Here is a 27528-nt window from a genome sequence, read left to right as displayed (position 1 = left end):
CAGTACATAGCATGTCTTACCATATGTTTGTTTAGAGACTGCAGTACATAGCATGTCTCACCATGTTTGTTTAGAGACTGCAGTACATAGCATGTCTCACCATGTTTGTTTAGAGACTGCAGTACATAGCATGTCTCACCATGTTTGTTTAGAGACTGCAGCACATAGCATGTCTCACCATGTTTGTTTAGAGACTGCAGTACATAGCATGTCTCACCATGTTTGTTTAGAGACTGCAGCACATAGCATGTCTCACCATATGTTTGTTTAGAGACTGCAGTACATAGCATGTCTTACCATATGTTGAGGCACCGTGGTTGTAGCGCTCCGGCCCACGTTCAGGCCCGCGCTCGAACGGAGGTCTGTCATAACCCCCAGGCCTTCCATAAGGATCCTCTCTGTCTCTACTGGTCCGGTTGCCCTCCCTCTCCCTCATGTCTCTGTCCCTGTAGCCCGGGCGAGGAGGTGGGGGCCCGGGGCGAGGATGGCCTGGAGGTTGTCTGGAGAGAGAGAGAGAGACACACACGATGAAAACCCCTCAGAACACCGCACATCTGGACCCCTAGTTACAAAATTGTTTTTAAAGATGGGGGTGCTGATCTTGGATCAGATTCGCCTTTTCGGTCATAATGAATATGATAATATGGACAAGGAGGACCTGATCCCAGATCAGCACTCCTAACTCTTAGATGCTTTGTGAACACGCAGGGCCCGGAGCAGGCAGCATTCACAAGGCCACAACAACCAGCTGGACTAGTCACAGTAACACAGGGTGATATAATACCAGCCAGACTAGTCACAGGGTGATATAATACCAGCCAGACTAGTCACAGTAACACAGGGTGATATAATACCAGCCAGACTAGTCACAGTAACACAGGGTGATATAATACCAGCCAGACTAGTCACAGTAACACAGGGTGATATAATACCAGCCAGACTAGTCACAGTAACACAGGGTGATATAATACCAGCCAGACTAGTCACAGGGTGATATAATAACAGCCAGACTAGTCACAGTAACACAGGGTGATATAATACCAGCCAGACTAGTCACAGTAACACAGGGTGATATAATACCAGCCAGACTAGTCACAGTAACACAGGGTGATATAATACCAGCCAGACTAGTCACAGTAACAGGGTGATATAATACCAGCCAGACTAGACACAGGGTGATATAGTACCAGCCAGACTAGTCACAGTAACACAGGGTGATATAGTACCAGCCAGACTAGTCACAGTAACACAGGGTGATATAATACCAGCCAGACTAGTCACAGTAACACAGGGTGATATAATACCAGCCAGACTAGTCACAGTAACACAGGGTGATATAATACCAGCCAGACTAGTCACAGTAACACAGGGTGATATAATACCAGCCAGACTAGTCACAGGGTGATATAATACCAGCCAGACTAGTCACAGGGTGATATAATACCAGCCAGACTAGTCACAGTAACACAGGGTGATATAATACCAGCCAGACTAGTCACAGTAACACAGGGTGATATAATACCAGCCAGACTAGTCACAGTAACACAGGGTGATATAATACCAGCCAGACTAGTCACAGGGTGATATAATACCAGCCAGACTAGTCACAGTAACACAGGGTGATATAATACCAGCCAGACTAGTCACAGTAACACAGGGTGATATAATACCTTTCATCAATATCCATGAAGTTTTTGCTTGAAGCAGCAAGACCAGAAGACAAAAACAAGATGTTATACACGTACTGACAAAAACAAGATGTTATACACGTACTGCCTCTTGGTAGTTGTACACAGCATTGTCACACAGTTCTGTAAAAGCACTCTAACTGCTGAGGTAAAAAGTGCTTTAGAAATAGATTTGATAAGACTGATAGCATTAACAAGAACACAAGACAAATTCATTAGTGGAGCTTGTAGTTATTTCACACACACACACACACACACACACACACACACACACACACACACACACACACACACACACACACACACACACACACACACACACACACACACACACACACACACACAGAGAGTAGCGTTCACTGTGGCCGTCGTTAAACCCATAGCAATATCGTGTATTATTCAATCATCTAGTTTAAAATTTCCACTAAACGTAACCAGGTATACCTGTCATCTCGAGGCGGATAGCGTTCCCTCTCGTATCGTTCTCTTTCAAAGTCCATGGGAGCTTTGTCTCTGTACATCTCCCTCTCTCTGCTGTACTCCCTGCGCTCCATGTAGGGATCTACAGGTCGCCTGTCGTAGTACATGTCTCTGTGGTAGGGGTCCCTCTCTCTCAGGGGGCCCAGCAGTTCTACAGGGGGAAAAGGAGGTTATAATCGATGCCATTTAGCAGGCGCTTTTATCCAAAGCGACATACAGAATTAGCTGCTACCTGCAAAAACTAAATGCTAGCAAGTCTCAAAACGATCACCATCCCCCAAAAATAAATACAGTCACCTTTTTCATAGCTCCTCTCTCTGTCAGGTAAGGGATCAGGCCTCAACACAATCCTCTCACCGTAAGAGATTCGCTCCACCGTGGCAGCACCCAGGTCTGGATAGCAACATGGAAATGTGGGGGTCAATGTCTTAATGTCTTGGGGAGGGAAAAACAAACACACACACACACACACACACACACACACACACACACACACACACACACACACACACACACACACACACACACACACACACACACAACCTACAGGTACCTGGAGCGGCAGGTAGCCTAGTGGTTAGAGCGTTGGACTAGTAACCGGAAGGTTGCAAGATCGAATCCCCGAGCTGACAATCTGTAAAAATCTGTGGTTCTGCCCCTGAACAAGGCAGTTAACCCAATGTTCCTAGGCGTCATTGAAAATTAGAATTTGTTCTTAACTGACTTGCCTCGTTAAATAAAGGTGTGTGTATAAGGTAGTTGTTGCGAAATTGTTAGATTACTTGTTAGATATTACTGCATGGTCGGAAGTAGAAGCACAAGCATTTCGCTACACTCGCATTAACATCTGCTAACCATGTGTATGAGTCAAATACATTTGATTTGTAAAATAGACAAGGAGGCAACGGCGTGTTTCTGAAGCAGAATAACCACTTCATTTAAAACCTTCCAGGCCTATAGTTTTTAAAGATACAAGCCACAACTTCCTGTGTTCTCTTTCAATGAGCACCCTTTAGTTACCACTTATATATTTTTACAGAAGCAATTCCATTTTAACATCAGTCAATTAAGGAAGTAGCAATTCCTAAACAAATTCCAATACGCATTCTAATTCTCTTTAAATGCTTTTCAATAAAGGACATTTGGAATTGGAACAGGAATTTAGATTACTTTCTGAATGGAATGGAATTGGAACAGGAATTTAGATTACTTTCTGAATGGAATGGAATTGGAACAGGAAATGACCCCAACCCTGCTTCCTATTTCCATGTTTCTCTCCCTACCATGTCCATGTCCATAGTCGACGGTCTTCGGGATGACTGGTGCGTTGGGCACTGGAGGAACGGAGGACAGGTACCCAGTATCTTGAGGTTTGGTGTCTCCCCACATCACTGTTTTTGCAGCAGTTGAGCTAGAAATGAGATTGGTCGCCTGGGGTGGAGACACAGTGATGTGGGTTAACACATTTTTAAAAAATGGGTAAATATCAATAATTTGTAACAAAAAATTTAAATAATAAAAAAAGAGTCAGAAATATGTATGTGACCTGGAAATGACAACGGAAAAAAATTGAAGTGGTCTTCTTCAAATATATTGTTGGTCTTTAACCAACTATTATAACCAACTATTATAACCAGGTCTATAACCAACTATTATAACCAACTATTATAACCAGGTCTATAATAACCAACTATAATAACCAGGTCTATAATAACCAACTATTATAACCAGGTCTATAACCAACTATTATAACCAGGTCTATAACCAACTATTATAACCAGGTCTATAATAACCAACTATTATAACCAGGTCTATAACCAACTATTATAACCAGGTCTATAACCAACTATTATAACCAGGTCTTTAACCAACTATTATAACCAGGTCTATAACCAACTATTATAACCAGGTCTATAACCAACTATTATAACCAACTATTATAACCAGGTCTATAACCAACTATTATAACCAACTATTATAACCAGGTCTATAACCAACTATTATAACCAGGTCTATAATAACCAACTATTATAACCAGGTCTATAACCAACTATTATAACCAGGTCTATAATAACCAACTATTATAACCAGGTCTATAATAACCAACTATTATAACCAGGTCTATAATAACCAACTATTATAACCAGGTCTATAACCAACTATTATAACCAGGTCTATAACCAACTATTATAACCAGGTCTATAACCAACTATTATAACCAGGTCTATAACCAACTATTATAACCAGGTCTTTAACCAACTATTATAACCAGGTCTATAACCAACTATTATAACCAGGTCTATAACCAACTATTATAACCAACTATTATAACCAGGTCTATAACCAACTATTATAACCAACTATTATAACCAGGTCTATAACCAACTATTATAACCAGGTCTATAATAACCAACTATTATAACCAGGTCTATAACCAACTATTATAACCAGGTCTATAATAACCAACTATTATAACCAGGTCTATAACCAACTATTATAACCAGGTCTATAATAACCAACTATTATAACCAGGTCTATAACCAACTATTATAACCAGGTCTATAATAACCAACTATTATAACCAGGTCTATAATAACCAACTATTATAACCAGGTCTATAACCAACTATTATAACCAGGTCTATAATAACCAACTATTATAACCAGGTCTATAATAACCAACTATTATAACCAGGTCTATAATAACCAACTATTATAACCAGGTCTATAACCAACTATTATAACCAGGTCTATAATAACCAACTATTATAACCAGGTCTATAACCAACTATTATAACCAGGTCTATAATAACCAACTATTATAACCAGGTCTATAACCAACTATTATAACCAGGTCTATAATAACCAACTATTATAACCAGGTCTATAACCAACTATTATAACCAGGTCTATAACCAACTATTATAACCAACTATTATAACCAGGTCTATAATAACCAACTATTATAACCAGGTCTATAACCAACTATTATAACCAGGTCTATAACCAACTATTATAACCAGGTCTATAACCAACTATTATAACCAGGTCTATAACCAACTATTATAACCAACTATTATAACCAGGTCTATAACCAACTATTATAACCAGGTCTATAACCAACTATTATAACCAGGTCTATAACCAACTATTATAACCAGGTGTATAACCAACTATTATAACCAACTATTATAACCAGGTCTATAACCAACTATTATAACCAGGTCTATAACCAACTATTATAACCAGGTCTTTAACCAACTATTATAACCAGGTCTATAACCAACTATTATAACCAGGTCTATAATAACCAACTATTATAACCAGGTCTATAACCAACTATTATAACCAGGTCTATAATAACCAACTATTATAACCAGGTCTATAACCAACTATTATAACCAGGTCTATAATAACCAACTATTATAACCAGGTCTATAACCAACTATTATAACCAGGTCTATAATAACCAACTATTATAACCAGGTCTATAACCAACTATTATAACCAGGTCTATAACCAACTATTATAACCAGGTCTATAACCAACTATTATAACCAACTATTATAACCAGGTCTATAATAACCAACTATTATAACCAGGTCTATAACCAACTATTATAACCAGGTCTATAACCAACTATTATAACCAGGTCTATAACCAACTATTATAACCAACTATTATAACCAGGTCTATAACCAACTATTATAACCAACTATTATAACCAGGTCTATAACCAACTATTATAACCAGGTCTATAACCAACTATTATAACCAGGTCTATAACCAACTATTATAACCAACTATTATAACCAGGTCTATAACCAACTATTATAACCAGGTCTATAACCAACTATTATAACCAGGTCTATAACCAACTATTATAACCAGGTCTATAACCAACTATTATAACCAGGTCTATAATAACCAACTATTATAACCAGGTCTATAACCAACTATTATAACCAGGTCTATAATAACCAACTATTATAACCAGGTCTATAATAACCAACTATTATAACCAGGTCTATAATAACCAACTATTATAACCAACTATTATAACCAACTATTATAACCAGGTCTATAATAACCAACTATTATAACCAGGTCTATAACCAACTATTATAACCAGGTTTATAACCAACTATTATAACCAGGTCTATAATAACCAACTATTATAACCAGGTCTATAATAACCAACTATTATAACCAGGTCTATAATAACCAACTATTATAACCAGGTCTATAATAACCAACTATTATAACCAGGTCTATAATAACCAACTATTATAACCAGGTCTATAATAACCAACTATTATAACCAGGTCTATAATAACCAACTATTATAACCAGGTCTATAATAACCAACTATTATAACCAACTATTATAACCAACTATTATAACCAGGTCTATAACCAACGATTATAACCAACTATTATAACCAACTATTATAACCAGGTCTATAACCAACTATTATAACCAACTATTATAACCAGGTCTATAACCAACTATTATAACCAGGTCTATAACCAACTATTATAACCAGGTCTATAATAACCAACTATTATAACCAGGTCTATAATAACCAGGTCTATTATAACCAACTATTATAACCAACTATTATAACCAACTATTATAACCAACTATTATAACCAGGTCTATAACCAACTATTATAACCAACTATTATAACCAACTATTATAACCAGGTCTATAATAACCAACTATTATAACCAGGTCTATAATAACCAACTATTATAACCAGGTCTATAATAACCAACTATTATAACCAGGTCTATAATAACCAACTATTATAACCAGGTCTATAATAACCAACTATTATAACCAGGTCTATAATAACCAACTATTATAACCAGGTCTATAATAACCAACTATTATAACCAGGTCTATAATAACCAACTATTATAACCAGGTCTATAATAACCAACTATTATAACCAGGTCTATAATAACCAACTATTATAACCAGGTCTATAATAACCAACTATTATAACCAGGTCTATAACCAACTATTATAACCAACTATTATAACCAGGTCTATAACCAACTATTATAACCAGGTCTATAACCAACTATTATAACCAGGTCTATAACCAACTATTATAACCAGGTCTATAACCAACTATTATAACCAGGTCTATAATAACCAACTATTATAACCAGGTCTATAATAACCAACTATTATAACCAGGTCTATAATAACCAACTATTATAACCAGGTCTATAATAACCAACTATTATAACCAGGTCTATTATAACCAGGTCTATAATAACCAACTATTATAACCAGGTCTATAATAACCAACTATTATAACCAGGTCTATAATAACCAACTATTATAACCAGGTCTATAATAACCAACTATTATAACCAGGTCTATAATAACCAACTATTATAACCAGGTCTATAATAACCAACTATTATAACCAGGTCTATAATAACCAACTATTATAACCAGGTCTATAATAACCAACTATTATAACCAGGTCTATAATAACCAACTATTATAACCAGGTCTATAATAACCAACTATTATAACCAACATCATAACCAACTATTATAACCAGGTCTATAACCAACTATTATAACCAGGTCTATAACCAACTATTATAACCAGGTTTATAACCAACTATTATAACCAGGTTTATAACCAACTATTATAACCAGGTCTATAACCAACTATTATAACCAGGTTTATAACCAACTATTATAACCAGGTTTATAACCAACTATTATAACCAGGTCTATAACCAACTATTATAACCAGGTTTATAACCAACTATTATAACCAACTATTATTACCAGGTCTATAACCAACTATTATAACCAGGTTTATAACCAACTATTATAACCAGGTCTATAACCAACTATTATAACCAACTATTATAACCAGGTCTATAACCAACTATTATAACCAGGTTTATAACCAACTACTATAACCAGGTTTATAACCAACTATTATAACCAGGTTTATAACCAACTATTATAACCAGGTCTATAACCAACTATTATAACCAGGTTTATAACCAACTATTATAACCAACTATTATAACCAGGTTTATAACCAACTATTATAACCAGGTTTATAACCAACTATAACCAACTATTATAACCAGGTTTATAACCAACTATTATAACCAGGTTTATAACCAACTATTATAAACCAACTATTATAACCAGGTTTATAACCAACTATTATAACCAGGTTTATAACCAACTATTATAACCAGGTTTATAACCAACTATTATAACCAACATCATAACCAACTATTATAACCAGGTCTATAACCAACTATTATAACCAACTATTATAACCAGGTCTATAACCAACTATTATAACCAGGTTTATAACCAACTATTATAACCAGGTTTATAACCAACTATTATAACCAACTATTATAACCAGGTCTATAACCAACTATTATAACCAGGTTTATAACCAACTATTATAACCAGGTTTATAACCAACTATTATAACCAACTATTATAACCAGGTTTATAACCAACTATTATAACCAACTATTATAACCAACTATTATAACCAGGTTTATAACCAACTATTATAACCAGGTTTATAACCAACTATTATAACCAGGTTTATAACCAACTATTATAACCAGGTTTATAACCAACTATTATAACCAGGTCTATAACCAACTATTATAACCAGGTCTATAACCAACTATTATAACCAGGTCTATAACCAACTATTATAACCAGGTTTATAACCAACTATTATAACCAGGTCTATAACCAACTATTATAACCAGGTTTATAACCAACTATTATAACCAGGTCTATAACCAACTATTATAACCAGGTTTATAACCAACTATTATAACCAGGTTTATAACCAACTATTATAACCAACTATTATAACCAGGTCTATAACCAACTATTATAACCAGGTCTATAACCAACTATTATAACCAGGTCTATAACCAACTATTATAACCAGGTATATAACCAGGTCTATAACCAACTATTATAACCAGGTTTATAACCAACTATTATAACCAGGTCTATAACCAACTATTATAACCAGGTCTATAACCAACTATTATAACCAGGTCTATAACCAACTATTATAACCAGGTCTATAACCAACTATTATAACCAACTATTATAACCAACTATTATAACCAACTATTATAACCAACTATTATAACCAGGTTTATAACCAACTATTATAACCAACTATTATAACCAGGTCTATAACCAACTATTATAACCAGGTTTATAACCAACTATTATAACCAACTATTATAACCAGGTTAATAACCAACTATTATAACCAGGTTTATAACCAACTATTATAACCAGGTCTATAACCAACTATTATAACCAACTATTATAACCAACTATTATAACCAACTATTATAACCAGGTCTATAACCAACTATTATAACCAGGTTTATAACCAACTATTATAACCAGGTTTATAACCAACTATTATAACCAGGTTTATAACCAACTATTATAACCAGGTTTATAACCAACTATTATAACCAGGTTTATAACCAACTATTATAACCAGGTCTATAACCAACTATTATAACCAGGTTTATAACCAGGTTTATAACCAACTATTATAACCAGGTTTATAACCAACTATTATAACCAGGTTTATAACCAACTACTATAACCAGGTTTATAACCAACTATTATAACCAGGTCTATAACCAACTATTATAACCAACTATTATAACCAGGTCTATAACCAACTATTATAACCAACTATTATAACCAACTATTATAACCAGGTCTATAACCAACTATTATAACCAACTATTATAACCAGGTCTATAACCAACTATTATAACCAGGTTTATAACCAACTATTATAACCAGGTTTATAACCAACTACTATAACCAGGTTTATAACCAACTATTATAACCAGGTCTATAACCAACTATTATAACCAGGTCTATAACCAACTATTATAACCAACTATTATAACCAGGTCTATAACCAACTATTATAACCAGGTCTATAACCAACTATTATAACCAACTATTATAACCAGGTCTATAACCAACTATTATAACCAACTATTATAACCAGGTTTATAACCAACTATTATAACCAGGTCTATAACCAACTATTATAACCAGGTTTATAACCAACTATTATAACCAGGTTTATAACCAACTATTATAACCAGGTCTATAACCAACTATTATAACCAGGTTTATAACCAACTATTATAACCAGGTCTATAACCAACTATTATAACCAGGTCTATAACCAACTATTATAACCAGGTTTATAACCAACTATTATAACCAGGTCTATAACCAACTATTATAACCAGGTCTATAACCAACTATTATAACCAACTATTATAACCAAGTATTATAACCAGGTCTATAACCAACTATTATAACCAGGTCTATAACCAACTATTATAACCAGGTCTATAACCAACTATTATAACCAGGTATATAACCAGGTCTATAACCAACTATTATAACCAGGTTTATAACCAACTATTATAACCAGGTCTATAACCAACTATTATAACCAGGTCTATAACCAACTATTATAACCAGGTCTATAACCAACTATTATAACCAGGTCTATAACCAACTATTATAACCAACTATTATAACCAACTATTATAACCAACTATTATAACCAGGTTTATAACCAACTATTATAACCAACTATTATAACCAGGTCTATAACCAACTATTATAACCAGGTTTATAACCAACTATTACAACCAACTATTATAACCAGGTTAATAACCAACTATTATAACCAGGTTTATAACCAACTATTATAACCAGGTCTATAACCAACTATTATAACCAACTATTATAACCAACTATTATAACCAACTATTATAACCAGGTCTATAACCAACTATTATAACCAGGTTTATAACCAACTATTATAACCAGGTTTATAACCAACTATTATAACCAGGTTTATAACCAACTATTATAACCAGGTTTATAACCAACTATTATAACCAGGTTTATAACCAACTATTATAACCAGGTCTATAACCAACTATTATAACCAGGTTTATAACCAGGTTTATAACCAACTATTATAACCAGGTTTATAACCAACTATTATAACCAGGTTTATAACCAACTACTATAACCAGGTTTATAACCAACTATTATAACCAGGTCTATAACCAACTATTATAACCAACTATTATAACCAGGTCTATAACCAACTATTATAACCAACTATTATAACCAACTATTATAACCAGGTCTATAACCAACTATTATAACCAACTATTATAACCAGGTCTATAACCAACTATTATAACCAGGTTTATAACCAACTATTATAACCAGGTTTATAACCAACTACTATAACCAGGTTTATAACCAACTATTATAACCAGGTCTATAACCAACTATTATAACCAACTATTATAACCAGGTCTATAACCAACTATTATAACCAACTATTATAACCAGGTCTATAACCAACTATTATAACCAGGTCTATAACCAACTATTATAACCAACTATTATAACCAGGTCTATAACCAACTATTATAACCAACTATTATAACCAGGTTTATAACCAACTATTATAACCACGTCTATAACCAACTATTATAACCAGGTTTATAACCAACTATTATAACCAGGTTTATAACCAACTATTATAACCAGGTCTATAACCAACTATTATAACCAGGTTTATAACCAACTATTATAACCAGGTCTATAACCAACTATTATAACCAGGTCTATAACCAACTATTATAACCAGGTCTATAACCAACTATTATAACCAGGTTTATAACCAACTATTATAACCAGGTCTATAACCAACTATTATAACCAGGTCTATAACCAACTATTATAACCAACTATTATAACCAAGTATTATAACCAGGTCTATAACCAACTATTATAACCAGGTCTATAACCAACTATTATAACCAGGTCTATAACCAACTATTATAACCAGGTATATAACCAGGTCTATAACCAACTATTATAACCAGGTTTATAACCAACTATTATAACCAGGTCATATAACCAACTATTATAACCAGGTCTATAACCAACTATTATAACCAGGTCTATAACCAACTATTATAACCAGGTCTATAACCAACTATTATAACCAACTATTATAACCAACTATTATAACCAACTATTATAACCAACTATTATAACCAGGTTTATAACCAACTATTATAACCAACTATTATAACCAGGTCTATAACCAACTATTATAACCAGGTTTATAACCAACTATTATAACCAACTATTATAACCAGGTTAATAACCAACTATTATAACCAGGTTTATAACCAACTATTATAACCAGGTCTATAACCAACTATTATAACCAACTATTATAACCAACTATTATAACCAGGTCTATAACCAACTATTATAACCAGGTTTATAACCAACTATTATAACCAGGTTTATAACCAACTATTATAACCAGGTTTATAACCAACTATTATAACCAGGTTTATAACCAACTATTATAACCAGGTTTATAACCAACTATTATAACCAGGTCTATAACCAACTATTATAACCAGGTTTATAACCAGGTTTATAACCAACTATTATAACCAGGTTTATAACCAACTATTATAACCAGGTTTATAACCAACTACTATAACCAGGTTTATAACCAACTATTATAACCAGGTCTATAATAACCAACTATTATAACCAGGTCTATAATAACCAACTATTATAACCAGGTCTATAATAACCAACTATTATAACCAGGTCTATAATAACCAACTATTATAACCAGGTCTATAATAACCAACTATTATAACCAGGTCTATAATAACCAACTATTATAACCAGGTCTATAATAACCAACTATTATAACCAGGTCTATAATAACCAACTATTATAACCAGGTCTATAATAACCAACTATTATAACCAGGTCTATAATAACCAACTATTATAACCAGGTCTATAATAACCAACTATTATAACCAACATCATAACTGACTATTATAACCAGGTCTATAACCAACTATTATAACCAGGTCTATAACCAACTATTATAACCAGGTCTATAACCAACTATTATAACCAGGTCTATAACCAACTATTATAACCAGGTCTATAACCAACTATTATAACCAGGTTTATAACCAACTATTATAACCAGGTCTATAACCAACTATTATAACCAGGTCTATAACCAACTATTATAACCAGGTTTATAACCAACTATTATAACCAGGTTTATAACCAACTATTATAACCAGGTTTATAACCAACTATTATAACCAGGTTTATAACCAACTATTATAACCAGGTCTATAACCAACTATTATAACCAGGTTTATAACCAACTATTATAACCAGGTCTATAACCAACTATTATAACCAACTATTATAACCAGGTCTATAACCAACTATTATAACCAGGTTTATAACCAACTACTATAACCAGGTTTATAACCAACTATTATAACCAGGTTTATAACCAACTATTATAACCAGGTCTATAACCAACTATTATAACCAGGTTTATAACCAACTATTATAACCAACTATTATAACCAGGTTTATAACCAACTATAACCAACTATTATAACCAGGTTTATAACCAACTATTATAACCAGGTTTATAACCAACTATTATAAACCAACTATTATAACCAGGTTTATAACCAACTATTATAACCAGGTTTATAACCAACTATTATAACCAACTATTATAACCAGGTTTATAACCAACTATTATAACCAACATCATAACCAACTATTATAACCAGGTCTATAACCAACTATTATAACCAACTATTATAACCAGGTCTATAACCAACTATTATAACCAGGTTTATAACCAACTATTATAACCAGGTTTATAACCAACTATTATAACCAACTATTATAACCAGGTCTATAACCAACTATTATAACCAGGTTTATAACCAACTATTATAACCAGGTTTATAACGAACTATTATAACCAACTATTATAACCAACTATTATAACCAACTATTATAACCAGGTTTATAACCAACTATTATAACCAGGTCTATAACCAACTATTATAACCAGGTCTATAACCAACTATTATAACCAGGTCTATAACCAACTATTATAACCAGGTTTATAACCAACTATTATAACCAGGTCTATAACCAACTATTATAACCAGGTCTATAACCAACTATTATAACCAACTATTATAACCAAGTATTATAACCAGGTCTATAACCAACTATTATAACCAGGTCTATAACCAACTATTATAACCAGGTCTATAACCAACTATTATAACCAGGTATATAACCAGGTCTATAACCAACTATTATAACCAGGTTTATAACCAACTATTATAACCAGGTCTATAACCAACTATTATAACCAGGTCTATAACCAACTATTATAACCAGGTCTATAACCAACTATTATAACCAACTATTATAACCAACTATTATAACCAACTATTATAACCATAACCAGCTTTATAACCAACTATTATAACCAGGTTTATAACCAACTATTATAACCAGCTTTATAACCAACTATTATAACCAGGTTTATAACCAACTATTATAACCAACTATTATAACCAGGTTTATAACCAACTATTATAACCAACTATTATAACCAGGTTTATAACCAACTATTATAACCAACTATTATAACCAGGTCTATAACCAACTATTATAACCAGGTTTATAACCAACTATTATAACCAACTATTATAACCAGGTTAATAACCAACTATTATAACCAGGTTTATAACCAACTATTATAACCAGGTCTATAACCAACTATTATAACCAACTATTATAACCAACTATTATAACCAGGTCTATAACCAACTATTATAACCAGGTTTATAACCAACTATTATAACCAGGTTTATAACCAACTATTATAACCAGGTTTATAACCAACTATTATAACCAGGTCTATAACCAACTATTATAACCAACTATTATAACCAGGTTTATAACCAGGTTTATAACCAACTATTATAACCAGGTTTATAACCAACTATTATAACCAGGTTTATAACCAACTACTATAACCAGGTTTATAACCAACTATTATAACCAGGTCTATAACCAACTATTATAACCAACTATTATAACCAGGTCTATAACCAACTATTATAACCAACTATTATAACCAACTATTATAACCAGGTCTATAACCAACTATTATAACCAACTATTATAACCAGGTCTATAACCAACTATTATAACCAGGTTTATAACCAACTATTATAACCAGGTTTATAACCAACTACTATAACCAGGTTTATAACCAACTATTATAACCAGGTCTATAACCAACTATTATAACCAACTATTATAACCAGGTCTATAACCAACTATTATAACCAACTATTATAACCAGGTCTATAACCAACTATTATAACCAGGTCTATAACCAACTATTATAACCAACTATTATAACCAGGTCTATAACCAACTATTATAACCAACTATTATAACCAGGTTTATAACCAACTATTATAACCAGGTCTATAACCAACTATTATAACCAGGTTTATAACCAACTATTATAACCAGGTTTATAACCAACTATTATAACCAACTATTATAACCAGGTCTATAACCAACTATTATAACCAACTATTATAACCAGGTTTATAACCAGGTCTATAACCAACTATTATAACCAGGTTTATAACCAACTATTATAACCAGGTCTATAACCAACTATTATAACCAGGTCTATAACCAACTATTATAACCAACTATTATAACCAGGTTTATAACCAACTATTATAAGCAGGTCTATAACCAACTATTATAACCAGGTTTATAACCAACTATTATAACCAGGTCTATAACCAACTATTATAACCAGGTCTATAACCAACTATTATAACCAGGTCTATAACCAACTATTATAACCAACTATTATAACCAGGTTTATAACCAACTATTATAACCAACTATTATAACCAGGTCTATAACCAACTATTATAACCAACTATTATAACCAAGGGTTCCAAGAACTTTGAATAAATTCCCTGGTTTTCCCAAATTCCGGTTGGCGGATTCCCGGAATCAGGAGGGAACAAGCAGGAAACCTGGAATTCTCTAAACCAGGATTTCTGGAAAAACAGGGAATTTATTCAAAGTTCCCGGAATTTTGCAACCCTACATACAAATATAAATATATATTCATATATATATATATTCATATATACATCATATATATATATATATATCATATATATATATATACACACACACACATCTACATATACAATTACTTGAATAAAGAGCTTAAAAGAAAATACACAAAACTGTAATATGTCAAACAAATGTCTATAGATTTACCTGAAGCTAAATTCTATATGTAAATGTCAAACAGTTCAATTCTATATTTTTTGTCAAATATATAAATTATTTAGTAATATTTTATTTTCAACAAGGTGTGGTTGTTTACCTGCAGGGCACTCCGGACCTCAGGGGGTATCTCCAGCCCCAGTAGCCCAGCAGGGAGCTCCGTCTTGGGGTCAGACATGATGGATAGGGCCTCTCCCTCGGTCAAATTCTCCTGCATTTCTCTGTTCAGTACCAGAGAAACAGACCTATATTGTATTTAAAGTGCTGTGTGATTCATTTGCTAATATGCATGTACAGAGTAGCCTGGAATCCAGAACCTATTTTGTGCTGACATTCCTCTCCGTGTACTCCAAACATGGTATCACAAAAGGGTGGCGATGAGTAGAATGATAGCACAAACAGACTCAGGCTACATACAGAGGTCTCGCACAAAAAACTGTTGTGAAAAACGGCATTTCAAAAAATATACAGTGCCAGTCAAAAATTTGGACACACCTACTCATTCAAGTGAATAATAGTGAAGATATCAAAACTATGTGCACAGTTGTCATCAAGGCAAAGGGTGGCTACTTTGGAAAATCTCAAATCTCAAATATATTTAGATATGTTTAACACTTTTTTGGTTACTACATGATTCCATATGTGTTATTTCATAGTTTTGTTGTCTTCACTATTATTCTACAATGTAGAAAATAATACAAATAAAGAAAAAGAAAAAATATTCAGACCTTGACTTCTCCCACATTTTGTTAGGTTACAGCCTTATTCTAAAATGGATTCAATTGTTTCCCCCCCCCTCATCAATCTACACACAATACCCCATAATGACATCACAATACCCCATAATGACTAAGCAAAAACAGGGTTTTAGAAATGATTGCGAATAAAAAAAATAGAAATACCCAAATGTCCTACTTGAGTAAAAGTAGTTATACCTTAATAGGAAATGACTCAAGTAAAAGTCACCCAGTAAAATACTACAAAAGTAAAAGTCTAAAAGTATATGTTTTTAAATATACTTAAGTATCAAAAGAAAATGTAATTGATAAAATGTACTTAAGTATCAAAAGTACAAGTATACATAATTTCCTATTCCATATATTAAAGCAAACCAGAACACTACATTTTCTAGTAAAAAAAAATAATGTATTTATGGATAGCCAGAGGCACGCTCCAACAGTCAAAGATCATTTACACATGAAGCCAGTGTTTAGTGAGTCCGCCAGATCAGAGGCAGTAGGGATGACCAGGGTTCTCTTGATAAGTGGGTGAATTAGACATTTTCTGTCCTGCTAAGCCTTCAAAATGTTACAAGTACTGTTGGGTGACAGGGAAAATGTACGGAGTAAAAAGTACATTATTTTCTTTAAGGAATGTAGTGAAGTAAAAGTTTTCCAAAATATGAATAGTAAAGTAAAGAAACCCAAGAAAACTACTTAAGTAAAAAATACTTGAAGGTTAATCTTAAGTACTTTACACCAATGGAAAACCTCCTTCCTTAAGTATTCAGACCCTTTGCTAGGAGACTTGAAATTGAGCTGGTGCATTACTGTTTCCACTGATCATCCCTGAGATGTTTCTACAACTTGATTGGAGTCCACCTGTGGTAAATTCAACTGTCTATATAAGGTCCCACAGTTGACAGTACATGTCAGAGCAAAAACAAAGCCATGATGTCGAAGGAAATGTCCGTAGAGCTCCGAGACAGGATTGTGTCAAGTCACAGATCTGGGGAAGGGTACCAAAACATTTCTGCAGCATTGAAGGTCCCCAAGAACACAGTGGTCTCCATCATTCTCAAATGGAAGAAGTTTGGAGCCACCCAGACTTTTCCTAGAGCTGGCCGCCCGGCCAAACTGAGCAATCGGGGGAGAAGGGCCTTGGTCAGGGAGGTGACCAGGAGAACCTTTCAGAAGGACAACCATCTCTGCAGCACTCCACCAATCAGGCCTTTATGGTAGAGTGGCCAGAAGGAAGCCACCCCTCAGTAAAAGGTACATGACAGCCCGCTTGGAGTTTGCCAAAAGGCACCTAAAGACTCTCAGACCATGAGAAACAAGACTCTCTGGTCTGATGAAACCATGATTGAACTCTTTGGCCTGAATGCCAAGGGTCACGTCTGGAGGAAACCTGGCACCATCCCTACGGTGAAGCATGGTGGTGGCAGCATCATGCTGTGGGGATGTTTTTCAGCAGCAGGAACTGGGAGACTAGTCAGGATCGAGGGTAAGATGAACGGAACAAAGTAAAGAGAGATCCTCGATGAAAACCTGCTCCATAGAGCTCAGGACATCAGACTGGGTCGAAGGTTCCCACAGGACAACAACCCTAAGCACACAGCTAAGACAACGCAGGAGTTGCTTCAGGACAAGTCTCTGAGTGGCCCAGCCAGAGCCCGGAGTTGAACCCGATCGAACATCTCTGGAGAGACCTGAAAATATCAGTGCAGCGACACTCCCCATCCAACCTGACAGAGTTTAAGAGGATCTGCAGAGAGGAATGGGAGAAACTCCCCAAATACAGGTGTGCCAAGCTTGTAGCATCATACCCAAGAAGACTCAAGGCTGTAATTGCTGCCAAAGGTGCTTCAACGAAGTACTGAGTAAAGTGTCTGAATAATTATGTAAATGTGATATTTCAGGTTACAGTTTTTATACATTTTCAAAAATATCTTAAACAGTTTTTGCTTTGTCATTATGGGGTATTGTGATGTCATTATGGGGTATTGTGATGTCATTATGGGGTATTGTGTGTAGATTGATGAGATTTAAAAAATAATAATAATTGAATCCATTTTAGAACAAGGCTGTAACGTAACAAAATGTGGGAAAAGTCAAGGGATCTGAATACTTTCCAAATGTAATGTATAGTTTGATATATATTGTGGTCATTCAAAAATTACAAGGTTTCACCAAGACATTTTCTATCTTAGGGGCAACCCCTTTCCATACATACATATCTCTAAGGGTTGGGGGTCAATTCCATTTCAATTCCAGGCAATTACAAAAGTAAACCAAATTGCAATTCCACATTTTCCTAATTGAAAAGCATTGAAGAGAATTGGAATGTACTTCCCGAATTGAACCTGACCCAGAGGTCTCTAGTTTACCTGATAAGCTTCAGCTCATGGGCAGCTTTCAGGATGATCTCATGTTGTCGTTGTGACAGAGCCAGTATGCCCGGTCCAGTTCCCTGTGAGGCTGGTTCCGAGGAACTGTCTGGTCCAGTACTGGGAGGAGCAAGGGCCTGGGAAGTTGTGGGTGGAGGGATACCTAGATCTGATCTAGGTGGCTCAGCTCGCCCGTCGTAATGGAGCCTATGCTCCTCAAAGTCTGGGGGGTAGTTTCTCTCCGGAAGGGGTGGTCTTGATCTCTCCCACTCTGAAGGGGGCAAGTAGGGGGTTTCATCGTGCCGGTAAGGAGGGTCGTCCGGGTAGTCGCGACTTGGTAGCTTGCCTCCTCTTCCGTGCTCTTCTCCCTCGTAGGCATATGGAGGACGGTCTCTGTCTCCCTCGTAGGAGTATGGAGGACGGTCTCTGTCTCCCTCGTAGGCGTATGGAGGACGGTCTCTGTCTCCCTCGTAGGCGTATGGAGGACGGTCTTGGTCCCTTTCATCAGTCCACTCGTCCTCTCTGAAGCGGCCTGGGGGAGGGTAGTCTCTCTCTGGTAGTGGTCCTCCTCTCTCCCTGTCCCATTCCCCACCACGAGGAGGCTGCTCATGGGGATAAAACTCCTCCTCACGCTCGTATTCATGTGGCGGGCGGTTCGGCCAGTCACGTGGTGGTAGCGGTCTTCCATACCCGTCATCATCAGGACCACCAAACTCCTCCCCGTACCCGTCGTGGGGGTACCCCTCCATCTCCTCGTGTGGGTGAGGTGGTTGCTGCATCATGCCCCGGCCCCTGCCCATCGGGGCTCCCCGAGGGCCCATCGGACGCCTCCTCATCCCCCCTCGCTCCATCATCATCTCAAGGGGACCTCTTGACCCGACTCTGCCGTGGTTGGGGAGTCTTCCTGGGCCCGGGGGCCAGCCAAGGTCCCTATCCATGTCGTGGTATGGAGGATCACCAGGCCCCATCATATCTCTGTCCATCATCTCTCTAGGCGGAGGAGGCCGCCCCCTCATGTCTCGCTCCATCATATCGTGGTGTATGGTCGGCCCTCGGGGGTTGTAGTCCCGATGCAGCGGGGGTCCCAGAGGGTCCATGTCATCATGAGGCCCCATGGGGGATCCTAGAGGGTCCATGGCTCCGTGAGGAGGAGGAAGGGGGCGTCTGGGACCCCCCTGGTGCATGAAGCCGGGTCGGCCGCGTGGAGGGCGACCACGTCCAGGAGGGAAGGGGGCTCGGGGGCCTCCTCTCATGCCATGAGGAGGGGGCCTCCGGTCCATCCAGTAGGGATCTCCTTCCTCTCCCCAGTACTCTGGAGGTGGGGGGTCTGCTTCCTCCCAGTGGTGCCCGTCTAGAGGCTCTCCTCTCCCCATAGGGGGACCTCCTCTCCCTTGGTCTTCGTAGTAGTCCTCTGGAGGGTAGTAGTGCTCTTCAGGGACCCACATCTCCTCTTCAGGCAGAGGAGGACCTTCAGGTTTCTCCAGTGAAGGGTCCTGCTGCCAGTCCTCCTCTGGTCCTCCATGTTGTGATCTCATCTCTTCATGTGGAGGTCTGTAGTCGTAAGGAACCCCCTCCATGTCGTCCTCCGTCCTCCCACCTCCCAGGGTGATAGTGTTGGGACTGAAGTCTGGGATACCGGGCTGTTTTCCTCCACGTACCCTCAGACCACCTCTTCCTCCTCGCCCCCGCATCCCTCCATCCACCTCCCCTCGTCCTCTACCTCCCCGCATCCCTCCATCCACCTCCCCTCGTCCTCTACCTCCCCTCATCCCTCCATCCGCCTCCCCTCGTCCTCTACCTCCCCTCATCCCTCCATCCGCCTCCCCTCGTCCTCCCATCATCCCTCCACCCACATCCCCTCGTCCTCTACCTCCCCTCATCCCTCCATCTGCCCCCCCTCGTCCTCTACCTCCCATCATCCCTCCATCCACCTCCCCTCGTCCTCTACCTCCCATCATCCCTCCACCCACATCCCCTCGTCCTCTACCTCCATCTGCCTCCCCTCGACCTCCCCTCATCCCTAAATCCACCTCCCCTCTTCCTCTGACAGACCCTAGCAGCTGGCCACGTCCCATGGGCCCCGGAGGACCAGGAGGTTGGTTGGTCATTGAGTCTGTCTTCGAAGGCTCCGGTCCGTGGGGCTTCAGCCCCGGTGGTCCCTGAGGCCTGTTATTGACATTATTCTTCAATGGCCCATCCGGTCCACCTGGTTTGAAAGCGGTCTTGGCGGGGGAAGCGGTTTTCGGGGACACAGAGGCGTCGGTAGACACATGGGACTTGGCACCGGCGGGACCAGTAGGGCTCACCATCTCCATGTTGGCGGTGGATCCCTTACTAGCAGCAGCAGCATCCGCCTCTGCCTTCGTCTGAGGGATGGGGTCCTTGTGGACGAAGAAGCCGTCCAGTGAGTCCAACATGTCCTCTGACATATCCTCCGGTTCTGCTCCTGGTTTCGCTGGCCCGGTAGGTTTATTACCAGGAGGCTTGGCGCTCGCTGGCGTCTCAGTCTTACCCTGTGGTGGTTGTGTGTCTTTACCCGTGTCTGGTTTAGGATGTGGGCCTATATGGGGGACTGGGGGACCAGGTGGTCTTTCAAAGCGGCCAGGGGGGCTCTGTCTCGGGGGCTGGTCGAACCGGGACCCCTGCTGCCCAAATCGAGGCCCTGGTCCTCTGGGGCCAGGCTGGTCGAACCTCTGGCGCTGCTCGTTGAACCTGGAGCCTGGTGGAGCATTAAACCTCTGCTGTTGACCAGATTGCTGCTGCTGGTCAAACAGCGGGCCGTTCCCTCTCGGACCATCAAACCTTGAAAAGAAAACAAATCACATGAATGTCTGTCAACAGCCAGTTTTTGGAAATTGCAACGTTTAAAAAAACAAACATTGTCCAAGCCACAACTATTTTCATTTATTAATTTAACCCCCAGATTGTCATGTTCAGGTACAAACAACATCTCTCTGGTCAAGAGGGTAGCCCCCAAGAGAAACACATTTACACAGTTTGAATATCATTATGTCATGAATACACAAGTTACCTTGGTCCTCTGAGGCTTTGGTAGGGTGGAGGCTGTCCTGGTGGTGGAACTGGTGGTCTGGCCACCCCTCTCCCTCCTGGGCCTGCCACTCCCGGGCCTCTCCCTCCTGGGCCCGCCCCTCCTGGGCCCGCCCCTCCTGGGCCTCTCCCTGGAGGTCCAGACAGGTTGCACTGCTCTGCCTGAGGCCCTTGGTGTGGTTCCCCTGTGGGGGTTCCCATGCGGTGGGCGTTTGAGGGGCCTTGCTGCCCTGGTCGAGGGCCCTGCGACATGGATCCAGAGGTGGACGAGGGCTGGCTACCTGGCTGAGACGGCATGGACGGGCTCGCCATGTGACCTTGTTGAATCTGCGAGTCCGGTCCAGAGTGTGGATACTGACCATACTGGTTCCCGTACCCTCCACTACCATACTGGTCACTACTACTGTATTGATCAGCGCCGTACTGTCCACCGCCACCGCCGCCTCCGTACTGTTGCTGCATGGCTCGCAGGGTGGTGACCCTCTCCTGCAACGAATCAATCAGATTTATGAAGCCTCTTTCCACATCATGAAGCTGCCTGGGGATGTATTCAGCAACGTAAAAACACTTCACAACGCTACAGATAGAAACACAATGACTACAGCTGAATCTAGTCCCTTATTGTATGCGACAGATGACCATATCTAAAAAGGTCCTGTAACATTACATCCTACTGAACAGGCCCCCAGAGGGGAGGCCTCTCCTCTTCAGGCTGTACTGTACCTGTAGGTGTGCTGAGGTGGAGTTTGTCAGGCTGTACTGTACCTGTAGGTGTGCTGAGGTGGAGTTTGTCAGGCTGTACCTGTAGGTGTGCTGAGGTGGAGTTTGTCAGGCTGTACTGTACCTGTAGGTGTGCTGAGGTGGAGTTTGTCAGGCTGTACCTGTAGGTGTGCTGAGGTGGAGTTTGTCAGGCTGTACTGTACCTGTAGGTGTGCTGAGGTGGAGTTTGTCAGGCTGTACCTGTACCTGTAGGTGTGGTGGAGTTTGTCAGGCTGTACCTGAAGGTGTGGTGGAGTTTGTCAGGCTGTACCTGTAGGTGTGGTGGAGTTTGTCAGGCTGTACTGTACCTGTAGGTGTGCTGAGGTGGAGTTTGTCAGGCTGTACTGTACCTGTAGGTGTGCTGAGGTGGAGTTTGTCAGGCTGTACTGTACCTGTAGGTGTGCTGAGGTGGAGTTTGTCAGGCTGTACCTGTAGGTGTGCTGAGGTGGAGTTTGTCAGGCTGTACTGTACCTGTAGGTGTGCTGAGGTGGAGTTTGTCAGGCTGTACTGTACCTGTAGGTGTGCTGAGGTGGAGTTTGTCAGGCTGTACCTGTAGGTGTGCTGAGGTGGAGTTTGTCAGGCTGTACCTGTAGGTGTGCTGAGGTGGAGTTTGTCAGGCTGTACCTGTAGATGTGCTGAGGTGGAGTTCATCTGTTCCTGCCACTGTTTCCACTGTAACTCATAGTCCTGTAGCTGGTCTTTATGTGGGTAGGACTGGAACTGTTCTTGCCACTGACTGAAGGTGCGGCCCCAGTCTGCAAACACCGGGACAAACTGCTGCTGCTGCGTCTCATAGTGACTCAGCTGCATGGCCATAGCCATCGTCTACACAGGTGGGAATTAGAAAAACTGACTTTTATCGGACATAAAAGAAGAAGAAGTGGAAATATAAGCTGTATGTCCATGGCATCGTATACAGAGGAGGACATTGAGGAGAATATAAACAGGCTAAATCTGTTCGTCTTTCAAAATGAAAAGAAAGACAGCAGAGAGACAGCACACACTTTGACAGGAGCAAAGAGCATGCACTGTACGATGATACTTTCTATGCTCACTCCAAAATGTTATTTTATTTTATCAGTGCAAGATTCTGTGCAAATAAAGTGGATTGCTATTAGCATTACACTAGCTAAGACCTAGGCCCAGTAAGACCTAGGCCCAGTAAAACCTAGGCCCAGTAAGACCTAGGCCCAGTAAGACCTAGTTAGACATAGGCCTAGTTAGAAAGAATGGACATAATATTGTGTCATTAGAGCATTGCTTACCTCTAGATGTGCAGGTTGTTGGATACACTGCTGGTACTGGTTGAGGATGGCCTGTAGCTGAGCATGGTGCCGCATCAGGGCTTGGTACTGGTAGCCCGCTCTCTGCTGCTGGGCCTGCTGCCACTGGGCCGCTGCGCTCTGGAGCTGCTGTAGCCGGGCCGCCTCCGCTGGGTCCTGGGCTGGGGGTGCAGGCTGCAGGTGGAGAGGAGTGGATCTTGTAGTAAAGTTAACCCAAACTAACTAAGGAAGGAAGCCCTGGAGGAGTTTAAGAGCTCTACAAAATCTACGCGAACAGAGCAACAGATCATCACAATACGGTCCGTTCCAAATATTCATCTGTACGACAGTACGTAGAACAACGCAGAGAGCGATGAAAATGGAGCTTTGGATGCTACGTTCACGTAGAGTCCTTTAGCCTTGTCCCAGTCAGAACGACATATAGGGGCAGGAGCCGTTCTCTTGTTTCTGTAGCGTGAGGCAGCTTAATCAACATTCCCATTCAATTATTTGTATTTCTTCCCCCCGTGACCTTGGTAAACCGATACGTGAATACCTACCATATCACTGAATTGTTACCACACAGTCCGATTACATTCTGAAGATATTGCATTTTAAAACATATCAGACTCTCAGGAGACGATTGTGTGGAGAAGATTCGTATGTCAACATTATCCCTTTCATACACAGAGAAAAATCGCACTAATTCATTTATTTTTTTTACAGGTAACATACCACATCGTCTGTTATAAATGAGATATGTCTCACAGACCAATATATTTACCTACAATTCTAATGTCAGACATGTGAAACAGTCAGGTTTCTCCTTACCGTTTTGTCCTCAGGTGGAGGTGGTGGTGGGGGCTCCTCTTTGGGTGGGGGTGGTGGAGGGGCGCTCTTAGGGGGTTCCGATGGAGGGGGAGGCGCGGCTGCAGCCGAGTGGGGCCGGGGCGTTGGGCCATCACCCAGACCCTGTTTAGCCTTCTCTGCTTTCAGCTTCTGCAGATTCTGGAGATGCTGTTTGTACCAGTACTGTTGCTGCTCCTGGATGACAACAACAACAACATAATATCAACATGACAATATTAGACACGCTGGTTAGGATGTGCAGCCCCCTTTCCCTTCCTGCTTGTTGTAAATACGATGGAATAAACACAGCTACCATTGTGTTATAGTTAAAACCCTGCTCTGAGAGATGAGTGGGGGAATGATAAGTAGGCCTATCTCATGCAAGAAGATGGGTGATGAGAAGATCACAATACAATTAGAAACTAACAATACTACTAGCTTGGTCCCAGATCTGTTTGTGCTGTTTTGCAGACTCCTACGGTCATTGATAAATCATAAGAGCTTGCTATACAACACAAACAAATCTGGGGGTCAGGCCTACTGCTACAATACCACGCAGAAACAACCACTTCCTGATGCAATGAGTAATTGCAAATCATATAAGTTATATTCTCGTCATTCCTGAGATGAAGTACGGTACGTTTGCATGCGTCGTGGAAAGGAGACCTACTGCTGCAATGTGAAATGCACATCCAAGATTTTACCTGCAACGACATTGACGTAAAATCGGGCTTTTCCTCCTCCGACCCAGAGGAATGTGCCTGGTCTTTCGAGGCCAACGATTCTTTCTTGTTTACCTCTTTAGTCGCTGGAGTACCATTATTCTGAGTGGGCACCGGAAGGGTCGAATCTGGTGCGGAAGGCTGGGCCTCCTTGGACTGCGGGGACTGTGGTGGTAGCGGCGGCGGCAGCTGCTGTTGTGGTCCGGGAGGACCGGCTTGTATGGTCTGATACTCATCTTGATAAGGGGAAGGGGCACCGGGCCCCGTTGAACCATACCCATATCCCGAACTGCCTTGCCACGATTCGGCCGCAGTACCACCGCCGCCATAGGGGTTTGCATCTACGTTCCTGTCGTGGTGCAGCACGGATTGGAGCTGTTTTTGGTGGAGCTGTTGCAGCTGCTGCATCTGCTGGAGATGCTGCTCCCGCAGGCTGTTGAAAGTCGAACCGGGTGCAGCTGCGGGCGTAGCGGCTCCGCGGCTCCCGAATCCTCCTCCGAAGCCTTCGCCTTGAGGAGACGGCGCACCAAAGTTCTGCTGCGAAGGTGGTTGATGGCCACCACCGTAGTTAGTACCCCAAGGATACATGCTTGGAAACAGCGGGCTGTGTGGGCCTTTGTGCTCACATAAAACCGGTGCAAGGTAATGCGACGCTACCCTCGATATAGAGCTACGTTTTCACGCGCGTTACAAACCGTAAACAAACGCTGATTATTGATCGCGTTTGTTGTATCAGTAAACGTTAACAAATGAAAGAAAATGCGTTGTTCGCCCTGGTTTTCGGGTTCCGTATCCTATAGCTAGAAAGCTAACTAGCTGGTTGTGGAGGGAGACGTGGGAAACGTACTCGCTGATTGGTTGGTATGACGGATGTACGTCATGAGTACATCATGTCCGGATCACCCAAGTTGTTGTTATTTTTCCATTCCACAAGAGGGTGACATTTCTACATAAACACACAGGCCTCATATGCCGCAACCAGATTTCAGTAGTCCAAAACAACATGATGAGAAAAGGGGTTTTGGAACCAATCAGATAGATTATTGGGTCAAACATGTAAATTATTGGGTCAAAACAAAAGGGCTCTGTTTTTTGAAAGAGTTGGATCAAATAATTCTGCTTTGAAGGTCTGAGATATGGCTTACAAAAAACCTGTGTGTGTGTGCAGCCTTTGTTGAATACCTTTAAAATAGGTATATTTCTCATGATCTCCATCACAAAAGTCTGAACCACTAACAAAATGTAGGAGTGTTGGGATGGTTTGGAAATCATTTTT

The 27528-nt window shown here is 39.4% G+C and overlaps 1 protein-coding gene across 4 annotated transcripts in view; it reads right to left on the bottom strand.

Annotated features, from left to right (window-relative positions):
- LOC139582484 (YLP motif-containing protein 1-like) overlaps window positions 1-27094 on the bottom strand; it is a 58796-nt gene extending 31702 nt beyond the window's left edge. Inside the window, exons 1-12 of one of the 4 annotated variants that reach the window (XM_071412535.1) lie at window positions 26235-27094; window positions 25513-25725; window positions 24685-24876; window positions 24044-24244; window positions 22644-23146; window positions 19613-22414; window positions 16604-16748; window positions 3452-3599; window positions 2466-2561; window positions 2133-2319; window positions 1671-1697; window positions 298-500 (exon numbers count right to left, since the gene is read on the bottom strand). In XM_071412535.1, the coding sequence (XP_071268636.1) occupies window positions 298-500; window positions 1671-1697; window positions 2133-2319; window positions 2466-2561; window positions 3452-3599; window positions 16604-16748; window positions 19613-22414; window positions 22644-23146; window positions 24044-24244; window positions 24685-24876; window positions 25513-25725; window positions 26235-26840 (5323 nt within the window). In that variant the 5' untranslated portion in view covers window positions 26841-27094. The remainder of the gene's footprint in view (window positions 1-297; window positions 501-1670; window positions 1698-2132; window positions 2320-2465; window positions 2562-3451; window positions 3600-16603; window positions 16749-19612; window positions 22415-22643; window positions 23147-24043; window positions 24245-24684; window positions 24877-25512; window positions 25726-26234) is intronic. The other 3 variants (XM_071412536.1, XM_071412538.1, XM_071412537.1) reach the window with 3 other exon arrangements.
- Window positions 27095-27528: the final 434 nt, after the last annotated feature.

Source organism: Salvelinus alpinus, chromosome 8, assembly GCF_045679555.1.
Source record: "Salvelinus alpinus chromosome 8, SLU_Salpinus.1, whole genome shotgun sequence".
NCBI classification, from domain to species: Eukaryota; Metazoa; Chordata; class Actinopteri; order Salmoniformes; family Salmonidae; genus Salvelinus; species Salvelinus alpinus.
This window is presented reverse-complemented; position numbering and strand designations above follow the sequence as displayed.